The sequence below is a fragment of the Heteronotia binoei genome, chromosome 2 (genome assembly GCF_032191835.1).
Source record: "Heteronotia binoei isolate CCM8104 ecotype False Entrance Well chromosome 2, APGP_CSIRO_Hbin_v1, whole genome shotgun sequence".
Taxonomy (NCBI): domain Eukaryota; kingdom Metazoa; phylum Chordata; class Lepidosauria; order Squamata; family Gekkonidae; genus Heteronotia; species Heteronotia binoei.
Window position 1 is genome coordinate 175517106 of NC_083224.1, and position 16526 is coordinate 175533631.

Genomic DNA, 16526 nt, shown 5'->3' on the forward strand with positions numbered 1-16526 from the left:
CTCTCCTCCAGCACCACATTTCTTCCTGTCAGCTTTCTTTATTGTCCAACTTTCGCACCTGTACATTGTAATAGGGAATACTTTGGCATGAGTTATCTTTATCTTGGCCGCCAGCAACACATCCTCATGCTTAAGAATCTTTTCTAGTTCCTTCATGGCTACCTTTCTCAGTCTCCTGATTGCTTGATTGCAGACTGTCTGGGGCAGTGATGCTATGTATTCGGTGCTTGGGGGGGCAACAGTCGGAGGGCTTCTGGAGTTCTGGCCCCACTGATGGACCTCCTGATGACACCTGGGTTTTGGGCACTGTGTGACACAAAGTGTTGGACTAGATGGGCCATTGACCTGATCCAGTGTGACTTCTCTTATGTTCGTACTCTCTTGTGGTTGATGATGGAGCCAAGGAATAGAAAATCTTGAACGGTTTCAATTTCTTCACTGTCATCCTTAAAGTTGTGTGATTCCCCACTTGCCATTACTTTTGTCTTAATATACAGTTGTAATCCTACTTTGACACTTTCTGCTGTAACGTCATCTGGAATCATTTCATATCTTCACTATTTTCTGCCAGTAACGTGGTGTTATCTGCATATTTCAAATTGCTAATGTTCCTTCCACCACTCCAATTTTCGTTTAATCCAGCTTTCCTTATGAAGAGATAGGGAGATAAAATCCATCCTTGTCTGACACCTTTGCCAGTTGGAATCCATTCTTCATATTTTGTCCTTATGTCCTAATTCTATATAGTTCTTCACTGTATTGTTCCAATCTTTTCTTTATTTTGTCTTTTTCAGTTAATGTTTTTCCATGTTAGCTTGCACTAGCCCAGTGAAAGTTTTACCTTTCTTCCCCTTTTGAACAGCAGATCCTCATGCCCCAGCAAACTGCTTTTGAAGCTGAAGCACCTTTTCAGGTTGGGGCGGAGGGGAGGGGTCATGAAAAAAGAAAAGAGCTCCTCTTTGGGTTCATGGGGTCTCATATGTGCCCCAGGGAGTTCTATAATCGGCCAATCAACATCTTCTGACTATCCCTGGCCCAAAGGACATCCGGCTTGCCTTGACTAGGGCCAGGTCCTTTTCGGCCCTGGCCCTGACCTGATGGAATCAGCTCCCAGTGGAGATTTGGGCCCTACTGGATTTATTACCATTCCGTAGGGCCTGTAAAACGGAGCTGTTCCACCAGGCCTTCAGTTGAGGCAGGTGGACGTCCTTACTTTATTGATTATACCATCTAATTGGCCCCCCTACACTGATTTACCATCCAGATTGCTAGAGATCGGACCAGCATTCTTGACATGTCTGACATCTAGGACACCTGTGACATTTATGTTTTAATTTGTAAAATGTGCTTACACCATCCACGCTGTTTTATCTGATTTTTAATTGTTTAATTGTTTTTTATTGTTGGATTTTTAACTGTTTTATGGTGCTGTAATCCACCCTGAGCCCCGTTATGGGAAAGGGCGGACTATGGAATTTGCAAAATAAAAAATAAATAGATGGTTTTGATCCTGGTGTAACCTTGGAGAAATTTTGGGTTGAATGAGTTGGTATTGCTGTAAGACAAACTTGGCGCAAAGTGCCGTCAAGCTTTTCCTTTGAACCAATGAAGACTGACGAATGTGTTTTTTATTTCTAGAGGTGCAATGAGAAAAAAGAGGATTTGCCAAGCCTGAAGCCTGAGCAATGGGAGTCAGAGTATGGGAGCTTGGATGTTTCTGCTAAGAAGTCATGTGTCTGCAAGGCAAGCAACCCCTGCAAAGACTCTCCTGAGAATCCAGGACTAGTGTCAAAGGAACAGACTTCCCAAACTAAGGTGCAGAATGGAGTTTCCTCTTAAAAGAAATTAAGAAGGGAAGGTGGGGAGGGACAGTGGCTCAGCGGTAGAGCATCTGCTTGGGAAGCAGAAGGTCCCTGTCGGAGCGGGAGTAGCAGAGTGAGGGAGATGACTTGCCCGACACAGGGCTTCAGGAAAGAAAATCAGGCAGACACGTGCAACTAGTGCCAAAAGGTGTATTAACATATATACACAACAAGTGCTCTCTTGTGCAGTCTATACAATATCACCTCCACGGACAAAGTGCTTCGCCTAACCACCATCTCACAGGGAGAGACCTGTGTGATGCACACACAGATCATATATAGTCCAAGCAGCCAATCCTGGCCGTGCTGACTCAGCAGATTGCATCACTTGGCTTCTGCCGGCTCAAGCCGGTCTGCTGATCAGGTCACTGTGACCTAGCCTGGCAGCTAGATCACCAGCTGTCATACTGTGGCTGTCAGACTGGGTTTATGTAGATTCTTGCTCCAACACACCTCCTAATCTATTTAAACCCAGTATACCCAAACACTTTACACAGTTTTCATGTTCACTTGCAGTTAAACATTTCGTGAATATATCAGCGGCATTCTCATCCGATGTACACTTTATTATTTTTATGAGGTTTTTAGCCGCTGCTTCCTTCACATTTTGGTACCTGATAAGTATATGCTTGCTTTTCCCTCGAGCAGCTTGGTTCTCCGTCAGTTCTTTGGCTGCTGAGTTGTCAGTATATACTGAAACTGGCAAATTTACAGGTATGCTAAAGTCCCTCATCAGTTGTACTGCCCACTCTAGGTTAAGTACACATTCGTTTATGGCACCGTACTCTGCCTCACACGTGCTACATGCCACCAGGGTCTGCTTGGTGGCTTTCCATACTACTAGGGCATCTCCCAGAAATATTCCAATTCCTGTGGTTGATTTTGCCTTGGGCCGGTCCCCCCAGCTTGCGTCAGCATAGGCGCGTAGTTCAGGTTTTTCTCCTACTCTGAGGGATAGCTTACGTTCTATTGTGCCGCTGAGGTAACGTAGTACTCTTTTAGCCGCCACCCAATCTTTGTGGTGGGGTTCAGCATTTTTCTGGCACAATATATGTACCGCATAGCTGATATCTGGCCTGGTCCAGCACGCTAGGTGCAATAAGGACCCGATCAGGGACTGGTATAATGGTACATTCTTGAATATCTCACCTTCAGGTTCCTTGCTATAACCTGTGGTCATGGGTGTTTGCACACTGCTAGCTTCGTTCATACCATACTGAGCTAGCAGCGCTCTCACTTTGTTGCTCTGGGACAGTTCAAAACAACCATCGGCCCTCCTCGCTATTTCCACCCCTAGGTAGTAGCTCACTGGCCCCAGGTGCTTGATAGTGAACAGCTTACTGGCTGTTTCTTGAAACCATGCTAGTTGTTGGTTGGAGTCCACTAAGACGATCAGATCGTCCACAAAGATGAGGACTATCATTCTGGACTCTCCCACCACCCTGCTAAACATGCAAGGGTCTGCCAGATGCTGGTTGAATCCTACTTTCATTAATGCTGACTTCAAACACTTGTACCATGCGTGTCCGGCTTGTTTCAAACCATACAAGGCTTTGTTCAGTTTTAACACACCACTCCCACCATCAAAACCGGGGATTTGTTCCATAAACAGCTCCTGGTCTAAGGGGGAGTTCAAATAGGCTGTCTCGAAGTCAAAGTGATGGGCTTGTTGCCCCGTACTTCCAGCCTTACACAATGCTGCCCTGAGGGTTTCAGCTTTTAAAGTGGGGGCAAACACTTGCTGATAATCCAATCCCTTCCTTTGGCTGAACCCTCTGGCCACTAACCTGGCCTTTCGTTGCACGGCTCCATTTGCGTCTTTCTTTAACCGGTAGGTCCACCTACAGGAGATAATGTTCCGGTTGCCCGGCCTTAGCACCTCAGTAAACACTCTGTTTTTCAGCAAGGAATCATATTCCTTCTGCATTGCGGCAAACCATGCTAGCCTTTCTTTACTATCTAGCTTCAGCACCTCCTCGTATGTTTCAGGTTCAGGGGTGCTGACTTGGTTTGCACTTGGGAACCCGTATCTAGCAGGAGGGATGCCTTTTGTGGCTCTAGCCGACACCCGTGGCCCTGTGCCAGGATTCGGCTCACCTTCTCCAGCCCCACTGGGTGCCACCTCCTGGGCTGGGCTTCTGGGCTGCGTTCCAACATTCTTATCAGTACTTGGCAGCATTCCCAGGTCTCTTTCCGTAGAGTGCAATCTTGCCCAGCTGGACTCACTAAATCCAGCGGACCTACTAAAGGTTAGCTTCGCCCGCTTATCACAAAAGCGATATGATTTGGTTTCTGGCTGGTAGCCCAGAAAGGTTAGGCTCACTGCCCGGTCACCTCCTTTCCTTCTATGTTTCAGAGGAATATTCACCCAGGCTTGGGTTCCAAATACCCTCAGAAAGCTCAAATCTGGGCAGTGGTTATATAGCCGCTTATAAGGCAAATCATTTACAGGCTTACACCAAACCCTATTATGTACGTATGCCGAGCAATGCATCGCTTCCGCCCAATAACGAATTGGCAGCTTTGCATCCTCGAGCATGCTGTGCATTAATGTTTGTAACACGGCGCCTGTTCGCTCGGATAGCCCATGTTCTTGGGGCGTTGCTGGGTTCGTCAGACGGTGGGCAATGCCCTTGTTCTCCAGCCAACGTTTCATCTGGTTAGATAAGAATTCCCCCCCTCTGTCGGTTTGTACAGCTAGGAGATTAACCCCTAATTGTCTCTCCACTGCTTTGACCCACTTGGTGAATGTCTTATACACCTCAGACTTATGCACCATGGTGAAAACCCACGCGTACCTCGTGTGGTCGTCGGTGGCCACCAAGCAGTATCTCCTCCCCGACAGACTCTTTGGCAATGGGCCAATAACGTCTAAATGGACTAGTTCCAGGGCTCGTGTGCTTTCCCTTGAGCTTTCTTTAGCAACAGCACACGCCTTGCTTTTGGTCTTCTTGCAGACCTGGCAATCCAAGTAACATTTGCAAGGATTTACTTTCAAACTAGGCACAAGCTCCAGGGTTTTCTTTAACGCCCTAAATCCGCAGTGCCCGAGTCTCCTATGGAGCAAATGTATACAATTATTGTGCACAGGCTCATTCGACACCTGAGCCACCTGGGCACAATCACTCTGGACCACATACAGTTTACCTTCCCTCTTTCCTGTCACAAGCAACTTTCCCCCACCTCCCAGGATTTTGCAGCAGGTTTTCTCAAATCTCACCTGGTATCCCTGGTCAAACAGTGTGCTAACACTCAACAGGTTAGACTGCAGTGAGGGTACATACAACACATTTTGCAACATACATTTCAGTGCAGGAAATTCCACATTGCCTGAGCAAACAGAATTGGCAGTGGTCCCATCAGCCAATCTCACATACTTATGCTCAGGACTGTCAATGTTTTTCAACAACTCCTTCTCGCAGCAGAGATGGCTCGTTGCCCCGGAGTCTAAAAACCAAGCAGACCCTGTGCTCTCTACTGCAGACGTGACCAGCCGGGTTGCTTCCTCACACGGGCTGGCGGTCCTCCGCTCTCGCCGCACACGCCCCCGCCTCTTCTCCCTCTCAGGGCAAGCTCGGAGCAGGTGCTGCGACGACCCGCATCCATAGCAGCGACGGACTGCAAACGCAGTCGGCTCCACTTCCTCCACCTTCGGACGCCTGCCAGCAGCAAAAGCTGGCTCATTCTTGGCTGTCTTCCCGGACACACCGATAACAGCACGCTGCCCGGCCGACACCCCCGGACAGCTCACGGCCGCAATTCTCTCTTGGAAGTCAAGCAGGTGGGCACAGACGTATTCCATGGTCAGGGTCGCTACGTCCACCGTCTCCAGAGAAGTTATCAGGGGAGTGTACTCAGGTGGCAACGACGACAGCAAAATGTACACTCTGTCGTCTGGAGCTACAGTCTTGCCTCTTGCCTCCAGCTCAACGAAACAGTCCGTTAGCCGTTTGATGTGATCTTTCACACACCCTCCAGCCGGCATAACGGTGCGGAACATCCTCCTTGTCAAGGCCATGAGGGAACCAGCAGTGGTGCTAACATGCACCGCACTCAACGCGTCCCAGGCAGCCTTGGGAGTGTCCTTCCCTCGCACATAAACCAGCTGGTCATCTCCTATAGATAGCACTATGTTGGCCAGTGCCTTATCCGATAACACAGTCTCGGCAGGAGATAAGTCAGCAGGGGGGTTACTCACGAACAGCCATTGCCCTTCACGCTTGAGGTAGTGTTGCATTCTCAGGCTCCACACCGCGTAGTTGGCTGAGGTGAGCTTCTCAACGGCTACTCCAAGCTGTTGCTGAGCCATCGTGCCGACTCCTCCTCACAGCTGGCTGCCGACGTCCCTCTGGCTCTCAAACAGAGAACGGTGGTGCTTCTGTGTCCTTCGCCGGCGTTCCTCGCCTCCGGCTCTTTCCAAACTCACAGTCAGCTCAACTCTCAACTCTCTCCTCCGCGCAGCGGAACCGCCCTGGGCCCATAACCCTGTCGGAGCGGGAGTAGCAGAGTGAGGGAGATGACTTGCCCGACACAGGGCTTCAGGAAAGAAAATCAGGCAGACACGTGCAACTAGTGCCAAAAGGTGTATTAACATATATACACAACAAGTGCTCTCTTGTGCAGTCTATACAATATCACCTCCACGGACAAAGTGCTTCGCCTAACCACCATCTCACAGGGAGAGACCTGTGTGATGCACACACAGATCATATATAGTCCAAGCAGCCAATCCTGGCCGTGCTGACTCAGCAGATTGCATCACTTGGCTTCTGCCGGCTCAAGCCGGTCTGCTGATCAGGTCACTGTGACCTAGCCTGGCAGCTAGATCACCAGCTGTCATACTGTGGCTGTCAGACTGGGTTTATGTAGATTCTTGCTCCAACAGTCCCAGGTTCAATCTCTGGCATCTCCAAAAAAGGGTCCAGGCAAATAGGTGTGAAAACCTCAGCTTGAGACCCTGGAGAGCCGCTGCCAGTCTGAGAAGACAATACTGACTTTGATGGACCAAAGGTCTGATTCAGTATAAGGCAGCTTCATATGTTCAAGAATATTTACGACTAAACAGTTTATAATCCTAGATCCTCATAATTAATAGGATCGATTTTCATTCTCACGCCAGTATTGCAATACACATCAACAGGAGCTGTAAAAGGTGAATTTGTCAAACTGTTTCTTCATTGAAACCATATTCCGTAATAGTCCATCCCTCAAAATGTGATAGCATCTTATCTTTGAATATTTTTTCATGATTTCTTAGTCCATAAATAGTTAGGGATTCCTTCTTTGGTATCAGTTATTTCCAATTTAATATTCTATTTGAATTTGTAATCCAATCTGAAATCCAAACTAAAGCAGCTGCTTGTCAGTACAGTTTGAAATTTGGCACAGCTAAGCCTTTTTTAAAAAAAATCTTGTAATACTTTATATTCTTGGCTTCTTCCCATTTCATAGAAAATTGTTTATCATTTCCTGCCTTTTTGAGGATCTTTTCTTCTACATAAATAGGCAACATTTGAAACAAAAAGGTCAACTTTGGTAATATATTCATTTTAATCACAGAGATCCTTCCAAATCTTCAATTATGTTTGCTCCGGCTTTTTGAAAGTTACTATTGTATAGATTGTTGTTTTGTCTTGTTGTTGTTTTGTCTTGTTACATATATTCTCAAATATTTAATTGGCTTTTTAGTAACAACACATTCCATTATTTTTTTCTATCTCTTGGTGGTCTTTGGTTGCCACTTATAATATTATCTTAGTCTTCTTTTCATTCAGTTTATATCCAGAATGGGTTCCAAAACTAATTATTTGTTCCAGTATACATTTTTAAAAAGTATTTGGTTTTGTTACTGGTACAACATCATCCACATAACTTTTCATTTTATATTTTCTTTGTTTACCTTTATTCCGACCATTCTGTATCTTGTTGGATCTTTATAGGCAAAGGCTCCATTGCCAGAATAAATAATAGCAGTGATATTGGGCAGCCTTGCCGATTTCCTTTTGTTACCTTAATTACTTCTGTTGAAGAGCCATTTATTAGAATTTTAGGGGTGTCAACTGTCCATCCTGTAGGCCAGAACTGGCCTGCCTGGGGCTTTAATCAGGCCCATGGGGTTCTTTTCTCCCTCCTCCCCACTTCTGTCCTCACCTATTGAAGCTCTGACGCTGCTGAAGTTCCCAGCTCCTTCTTCCTTGTCTTAGCAGGCTGAGGCAGGAAGTAATTCTGGGTTCGCAAAGTTGCAAAGAAAATGTGGAACAGAATTTCTATTAAGGTCTCTGTGCCTAGATAGGCTACTCTGGAAATAGTCTGTCTGGGCACAGAGACCTTAATGGGAAATCCATTCCATGTTTTCCTTGCAGCTTTGTCTGTGTTGCAATGCATTTTAATGAAGTGGAGCTTAGTTTCAGTTTTCAATGTTTATATCACCAGTTAGAAGCTGTTCCTTGCTGGAGTTGTGTGACCTTGCAAATAAAGGGTTGATATTTTGAGCCAGCATGTCTCTGCTGAATGGACCTTGGAACTGGGGCCTAGGGAGTACTCTAAACCGGGATCCCACAGCCAAAGGGGGATATTACACTGAAGAGCCACTGCCAGTTTGAGTAGACCTAGGGGCCAGGGGGAGAAGCTTACAATGCCCAGCCATTTCCTAAGCCCCAGAGCATTTCATATTTTTGGTTTATATTTTTAGTTTCTGCTGTGATCCTTGATGTTTTATTTTTAAAACTGCATTGCCAAGTTCCAGTATTCCCCCCCTCTCTTTCCATATTGAACAAAACATCACAAGAAAATATCTTTGTGTTTCTCTGTATCCTTCATAGAGTTTATATCTCCACTATCTGGCGTTACATTTTATGATATGCATGGCCTGGCCCCACAAAGTCCCATTTATGTCAAATCTGGCCCTCATAACAAATTAGTTGGACACCCCTGGTATATATGCTTTGTATCCAATTTAAAAATTCAGTTCCACAATTCATATTTTGTAGTACTTTCTTTAAAAATTATCAAGGGACATTGTCAAAAGCTTTCTCTGCATCTAAAATCATAAATGCTGTTTTTTTCACCTTTTCTCCTTGCATATTCAGTTGTGATCAGCAAAAATCTAATGTTTGTAATAATGAATTATCAGATATGAAGTGATTGGGAAGGATAGAATAAAGACATTTAAACAGAGGTTTAAAAATAAAAATATATTCAAGCAAATTCTAAGTAAGTGTAATAACTATATCATATAGAAGAAATAGATGTGTACATGTATATGCTTATATTTAAGATATGATCTGGATATTGTAGAATTATAGAATCACAGAGTTGAAAGGTACTTCCAGGGTCATCTAGTCCAACTCCCTGCATTTTGCAGGAAATTCACAAATATGCACCCCCCCCCCCACGATTCACAGGATCCACATTTTGTCAGATGACCATCCAGCCTCTGTTTAAAAACTTCCAAAGAAGGAGAATCCACCACCTCCCGAGGAAGCCTGTTCCACTGAGGAACTGCTCTAAAGGTCAGGAAGTTCTTCCTAATGTTGAACTGGGAACTCTTTTGATTTAGTTTCAACCCGTTGGTTCTGGTCCTACCTTCTGGGGCCACAGAAAACAATTCTGCACCATCCTCTATATGACATCTCATCAAGTACTTGAAGATGGTGATCATATCACCTCTCAGCCGCCTCCTCTCTAGGCTTAAATATGCCAAGCTCCTTCAACCTTTCTTCATAGGACTTGGTCTCCAGACCCCTCACTATCTTCATCACCCTCCTCTGGACCCATTCCAGCTTGTCTATATCTTTCTTAAAATGTGGTGCCCAAAACTGAACACAATACTCCAGGTGAGGTGTTACCAGAGCAGAGTAAAGTGATACCATCACATCGCGTGATTTGGACACTATACTTCTGTTAATACAGCCCAAAATTGCATTTGCCTTTTTAGCCACCACATCACACTGTTGACTCATGTTCAGCATATGGTCTACTAAGACCCCTAGATCCTTTTTGCACATACTACTGCCCATGATCATAGATGATTTACTATGTATTTATATATGATTCAGAGATTGCTGAGGATTGTAGTTTATGTTTTGTTTTGTAATGAAAACTTAGTTTAAAAAAAAATAATCCTAGATCCTCACATCATTCCACATTATCCAAGAGGTCTAACACAACAGAAGAAGCTTCACGCTGGCAGCTTGCTTTCATAGAGCAGCTGAATCATTGCTCTGTGTTTGGGTTGTCATGACTCAGGGCAGATGAAGCTGCACTTTCCCATCTGTATCTCAGAGCTCATTTGGTGGCTGCAACTTAGCTGTTTTTCCACACACCCAGCGCTAGCAACACTTTGCAGAATGATGTTGGCGTAAGTCATTAATCATTTTTGCACCCAGAAAAACTAAAATTAAATTGCCTTCCCTGTTATGCTGCAAACAAAAAACATACTAGCAGAGGCAGGGGGACAAGTCGATCCATGAAAATTACTGTATTTCTAATTCTTTCGTTAACTTGAGACCATAAGAGCCTTGCTGTATCAGACCAGTGGTCCATCTGCTCCAGCAGTCTGTTTCACACAGTAGCCAACCAGTAGCCCCAGTGGGCCAACAAACGGGGCACAAAGACTCCTGATGGTGCCCCCTAGCACAGGTATTCAGAGGTTTACTGCCTCTGGACATGGAGAGTCTTTTTTCACCATGGCTGGTAGCTATTGTGGTGGACCTCTGTTCCATAAAACTGCTTGATCCTGTTTTAAAGCCATCTATACTTGTGGACACCACTGCACCGATTGGCACAAAGTCCGCAGTTTAAAGGTCCCATCTTTGGCTAGTGTGCTGTAATGGTTAGAGTTTTGGACTAGGATCTGGGAGAGCTGGGTTCAAATTCTGTTTCTGCCATGAAGCTTACAGGATGACCTTAGGCCAGTCACATGTTCTTGGAACTAACCTATCTCGCAGGGTTGCTGTGTGGATAAAGTGACGGCGAAAAGAGTGGCTTTGGCTGCTTTTGGTCAGCACTGGGGAGAAAGGTTGGGTATAAATGTAGTAAATAAAATCCTAAGCAAATTTTGAATTTATTATCTTTCTCTCCCCTCCCCAAAATGTCTGTCCTTCCTTTAAAGGTTAAGGTAGTCCCCTGTGCAAGCACCAGTCGTTTCCGACTCTGGGGTGACGTCGCGTCACGGCAGACTTTTTACGGGCTGGTTTGCCATTGCCTTCCCCAATCATCTACACTTTTCCCCCCTGCAAGCTGGGTACTCAGTTTATGCCATTAACGTGAATGGAGAGAAGTGCCATTGTTACCTATTTTTATGATTACTTCGTACATTACTCTTTTTATTTATTTATCGGAAAGATAACTTTGCAGGGTCAGTAGCAACCACTGTTAATGTGATATTTAAGCATTGTATGTAGGTTATTGAGGCAACAGTGTTACCCTAAGTAGAATTATATGCTTCTAAATTCCACTGAAGTCAGTGGGGTTAGAAGAGTGCAACTCCTTCTAATAAGGCGCATTAATGACAGAAAAATTGTTTGTGGGGTGTTTGCCCTGCAGCTATCAGAAGTTTAAATTACCATTTCCCTTTTGTAAAGTTAGTAGCACTGGAGCTTTGCCTTGGTTTCATTCCTAGGATCCAGCCAGCCCCGGCTCAGTCCTGGAGATGCCATATCTGGAGCCTGTCTGTTTGTACCCTGAAGTCTGGGATGAGGACTGGATACCTCTCCTGTCTGTAGAAGAAGAAAAAAAAGCCAGTACCTGCAATAATTTGTGCTCGGACGTTGCAGTATTTTCCAGCCAGACTTGTATCAATGAAGGGAGAAAGGAGACCCAGCATAATCAAGAACTGGAGCAACAGGTGGCTGTTGTGGAAGGGAGGGAAATGAGCTACTGGCTACTGGGGATGTCATAGTTCCTTTACCATTACATTAATTCACCTGTATTTTATAGCCCTTTTCACTGGATCGGCTGTGCCTCAACAGCATGCTTTATCTTTTTATTATCCCAGAGGCTGAAACCAGAAGTAGCTGTGGGTCTGTACTGAAAATGAGGATAATAGCAAAGACCCAGGAGTAGACAGGGAATTAAAAATGGGTCTGGAGCCAAGTGGCCCCTGTGTCCTATGAGTAAGCACATCATGGGCCATTCAATTCAGTGGCACCAAGAGCAGGCAGTATACCTCATCCTCTTCCCCCACATGCAGAAGGAGAGAATGTGCCAGCAGTTTGTGAGCTGACACCAACTACAATCACTCACGAAGGGTCTGAGTTAAGTGGCCATTGAGGCACTTAGCTGGGCTTGCCTCTTGGCCATCAGTGGCTCTCTGGTGCTGTGGCTCCCTGGGTAATTTCTCTGTGAGTTAAATGGCCAGCCTGGTGAACACAGAAGAACATGAACCAAACTAGTCGCCGCCTCCTCTGAGAGAGAGAGAGCCCCTCTCCTGTAGCCCAGTGCTTTCTAACTGCAGTCAGCCAGGACAGTGACTGTTCGAATTGCTCCTTGTCTTGTTTTCATGGTCTATCCACCATTACCATTTTACCTTTTAAGAATCATAAACAGTTTATGGTGGAATGTGGGATGTGGGATGGTCTCCAGTGTCACAGTTGAGAAAATAACCTGATATTGAAGTAACACAGCCAAATTGTTACAAGAGGTATTTTCTGACTAAATTTATTTGAGGAAATTCCATGCCAACCTTCTCATTCTCCCATTCTGTTTCACCTGGGTCCTTTAAATAGGGCAGGAAGGGGAGAAGTGGCTTCTTTTAGCTAAGTTTCAGTGCAACCTTGGCCCCGTCAACTTCAAGCTGCCTTGAATGATTTGGGAGAAAAATAGGTGGCAGAACTCATTAGCATAAATCATGAGCAGCTCCAGGCAAAAGCAACCTGATGCAAGAAAGGAAAGTCCTGGGTGAGCAAGTCCTGGTTGGGCTGGCTAGAGATCCAGCCAGCCCAACCTCACCTGGGGCTCTCCTGGGCTGCCCCCCCAAGTCACATAAGAAGTGGAGAAAGGGTGATGTGGGCTTCTCCAGGGATTAATAAGGGCTGCAGGGGGCGGGGGCATGGCAAAGCCCCTGGTGGCTGGCTGACTGCCCAGTCTCCTAATCCAGGGATTGTTATGCAGCTGCATGTACTGTTCAGTGGACAAGCTAGGCAGGGAGGATGAGGGGGAACCCTCAGAAAGGTTCAGGAGCAGTGCTCCTGTGAGCTCCTGCTGAATCTGAGGTCTGGAGACGAGACTTGAGTATAAATGTCTTGGTGGGTGCATGGCGATATGACTTGACCTTCAGTTGCTTTCCTTGGGTTTTTCCCCCATGCAGTTAAGCAAGGCTGCTTTTCCTGTTCCCTTTGATTGCAGACAACTGACCCTCCTGGAAGTCTGACTGATTGTGTGCCACAGACGCTGGAGGAGTTTTACGTCTCCATCGTTCATTCCCAGCAGTCTACAGACCTGAGTCAGATGGCCCTGGATGCAAACAAACTGTTTGCCTGCAACTCCCAGCCTCTTCTGGAATTGTGTGCCTTCCCTGTCGACAAATGCAATGGTACTTGTGGGCTTATGACAAAACTCTATTCCTGTATAACCAAAGGATACAATATCCTGTTGTGAGGGGGTTCTGGAGTCTCGTGACATTCAGCGGTCTGTGGTGTATCCTGTTGGGTGGTGAAACAAAAACCTTGTCCTGTAGCAATTCAGTGGATGTTATGGTCATATTTGTCCTAAAGGTACATGGCACAGGTGTCAAGAATGCCACCTGGGTGAACTGTGGTGGTTGTTTCTCAGGGTATAAATGTTCAAAGTAGGTTCTTGCATACTGTTAGTCGTTTGCATGACTGGGAACCAAAGAGTTGGTATGGTTGAATCTAATTCAAATGCCAACCCTCCTAACACTAACAAGAATTTAGACCTTATTAGCCTGGGTATCTTCCATGCATGTTCATGTTGTTAATCACTCTTGAGATTTTTCTAAATATTGGGGTATAAATATTTTAAAGGAATGCCTAGGGTATCTCACAACACTTTATCGGAGCCCCCTGTGGTGCACAAAGATGGTCCAGTTTGTGCGGATGGCCACACAGAGAAGCAACCGGACACATCTGGCTTTTTCTTGTGAGGGCATTGCCTTGCCTGGGATTGGGGGGGAGGGGTGCATTCATGTGGGAAGGAATCACAATTCACCCTGCTTCCTTGGTTCTTACACCGGCCTGTGGCTGCCAGCTTCCTGCTGCAAAAGTGTAAATCAGCATCCTGATAAACCACAGCCAAGACAGAACTGAATTTGGATTGAATGGGTTGTATAACCACTGTTTGTTTTTTAAACTGTACAGGAGAAGCATCTCTCAAGAAGAAAGAGGACAATGCCTCCAGGACCCAACTCGTTCCCTTGTCTACTCCCAGACCCTGCTGCGTCCAGAGAGAGGGAGGTCACAACAATGCTTTGGCGTTCACTGCTGAGCTTCAAGGCTCCCCAGTATTCTTTATCCCTTATTATAGCCCTTCTGCAGCCTTGGGAGCCTCTGCGCGTCTAGTTGCGTCTGGTCGATATTTCTGCCTCAACCGGAGGAAGTTGGACCTATAAAAGAGACCAAAGGGTAGCCAGATGCCTTTCAGAGCGATGTCAGTCGTCTGTCGCTTCATTAGAAATGGTGGTCAAAAATCCTGTGCCCTTGGAGGCTGTGAGAAGCTGGCTTATGATAGCCTAGAGTCCAGTTCCTTCATGGACCAAACATTGGGCTGAGTGTTTGTTTTCCACTTGCGCTGTTTTTTGCATGTTCCACAGTTGTGTTTTCTGTATAATATAATAATGGTTTTGACAGTTACCATGCAGATGTTACGTACTTACTGAAACACCTCTAACACACATACAAAAATGTCTAATAAGTTTTGGGTGCATTTATGGAAGGACGTCACTCTGGGCTGCATCTCACACAGGTCTGAAATGTCCTGGCAGTTAATAGCCACCTAAGTCAGAAATTGGCGTGTGGAAAGGGGAAATGACAAAGTCATGGAAGACAAGAAGCATTGCTTCCATGTTTGCATCCTTGGGGATCCTGATTGGGTAGAAAGGCAGCATTAAAATGTTCAAAATGAATAAAATGGCAGGTGCAAGAGGGCAATGGATCTCCTTCCCCTGGTACTAGAGTGGTTTGTTTCTTGCCTCTGTAGGGACCAGAGGCCTTGGCTGGAGCTGGTGTAGTGATATCAGTTTTTTTATACAAAGCACAGCAAAGCATCTTTAATTTTTCTTTCTCAGCCCTAATGTGGGACAGAAGCTCCTCCCTGCCTGTATCTCACCCATCAATGACCAAAAGAAGCACTTCAGCACAGATGGAAATTATGGGAAGGCAGGTAGCACCAGAACGTCCTCTAAGAATGGCTTTTCACAAGCAGGGCTCTGAGTCCAGTAAATTCAGCAGCCTCCTCCTCCTACCAGCACCAGTTTGCAGCTCCTGGCCCCACATTTAGGATCTCCCTAATGCGAACAGACACACTAGCGAAGGGACCTAATGGAATGATGCAGATGAGGAAGAGGGTAGATTCGAGCTCCGAGCTTCAGCGTACTGTAACTTGCCCAGCCCTTCCCAATGACCTTGTTCTGAATGCTTACCAGTCTTTAATAAAGGGCAAGAATTAACTCTGTATTAAAGGAAAAGGGAGTTGTCATGGAAAAGGTTCTGAAGTTTCAAGAAAAAAAGATTTCTATTTCTGTTTTAATTTGATAAATAAAAGCTATTTGTATCTTATCTGTCCTCAGTGGAGACTTTTAAAATTTGGGTTTAGAAGTCCCCTAACGCAACAGCATTTATTTGTAAATACCATCTGTGCTCTGAATCCAAACTATTTCCAACACTTGAAGGAAGCTGGAAATCTTCTGATCGCATCATTATTCTGATAACATAAGTGGTTTCATTTATGGAAGAGGCAGGATGGATAGTAAAAGGAGGGCAGAAGAGACTTGAAATAGGTTTGTGTCTTATAAGGACATGTTCCAACCAAACATCTTTGTGTGTGACATGCTTATTCTAGTCATGTTTCATTGTGCCATTTCACTGTTTCAGGAACAACTGTTGGGCTGACTTCCTAATCAACTAATTCCAATGTTAGAGAGACTGTCATGTTTTCAAAATAACAAACTGGATTTGAATCTGATTCTTTTTTGCACAGCGCTGTTCTCATTGGGTAGTTGTAATTTGTTTGCCATCTGCCATTGACCAGCTGGTCAAAGAGGAATGTGTTGGAAGTGAGGGACTTTGCACTGTCTCTTACTTAAACTTCAGAAGGGGACTATACAGCGTCAGAGAGATACATAAGTTAGGACCCTGACTGTGGCAGACCAGGCCTGCATTAGCTGACGGACCCTGCCTCTGCCTACCCCTCCTGGTATTCTGACTAGGGGTGTACAAAAAAAATTTCTGAATTAATCTGATTCGGAAATATACGGGGCCAAAATATTTGGAATACCGCATATTTCCAAATACCGGTATTCGGAATAGCTGTACATACAAGAGATATACGGCTATTTCCGAATATACGGCCTAGTTATACCCTATGGGCCATTGGAAGCTGCCTGGAGGGGAGGGGGTTTGAGGGAGAGCCCCCAAATTTGCGGGGGACTCTCCCCTACAAACCCCCCCAAGTCCCAAAAAGTTTGTACCAGGGGTTCCCATTCCAGGG

At 45.4% G+C, this 16526-nt stretch overlaps 1 protein-coding gene across 2 annotated transcripts in view; it reads left to right on the forward strand.

The window, feature by feature from the left end:
• The window catches only part of TDRD5 (tudor domain containing 5), a 57527-nt gene extending 41932 nt beyond the window's left edge, over nucleotides 1-15595 (forward strand). For both annotated transcript variants that reach the window (XM_060232504.1, XM_060232505.1), the window contains exons 15-18: nucleotides 1639-1815; nucleotides 11485-11709; nucleotides 13209-13395; nucleotides 14180-15595. In XM_060232504.1, coding sequence (XP_060088487.1) covers nucleotides 1639-1815; nucleotides 11485-11709; nucleotides 13209-13395; nucleotides 14180-14430 — 840 coding nt within the window. In that variant the 3' untranslated portion in view covers nucleotides 14431-15595. The remainder of the gene's footprint in view (nucleotides 1-1638; nucleotides 1816-11484; nucleotides 11710-13208; nucleotides 13396-14179) is intronic.
• The last annotated feature ends 931 nt before the right edge of the window (nucleotides 15596-16526 follow it).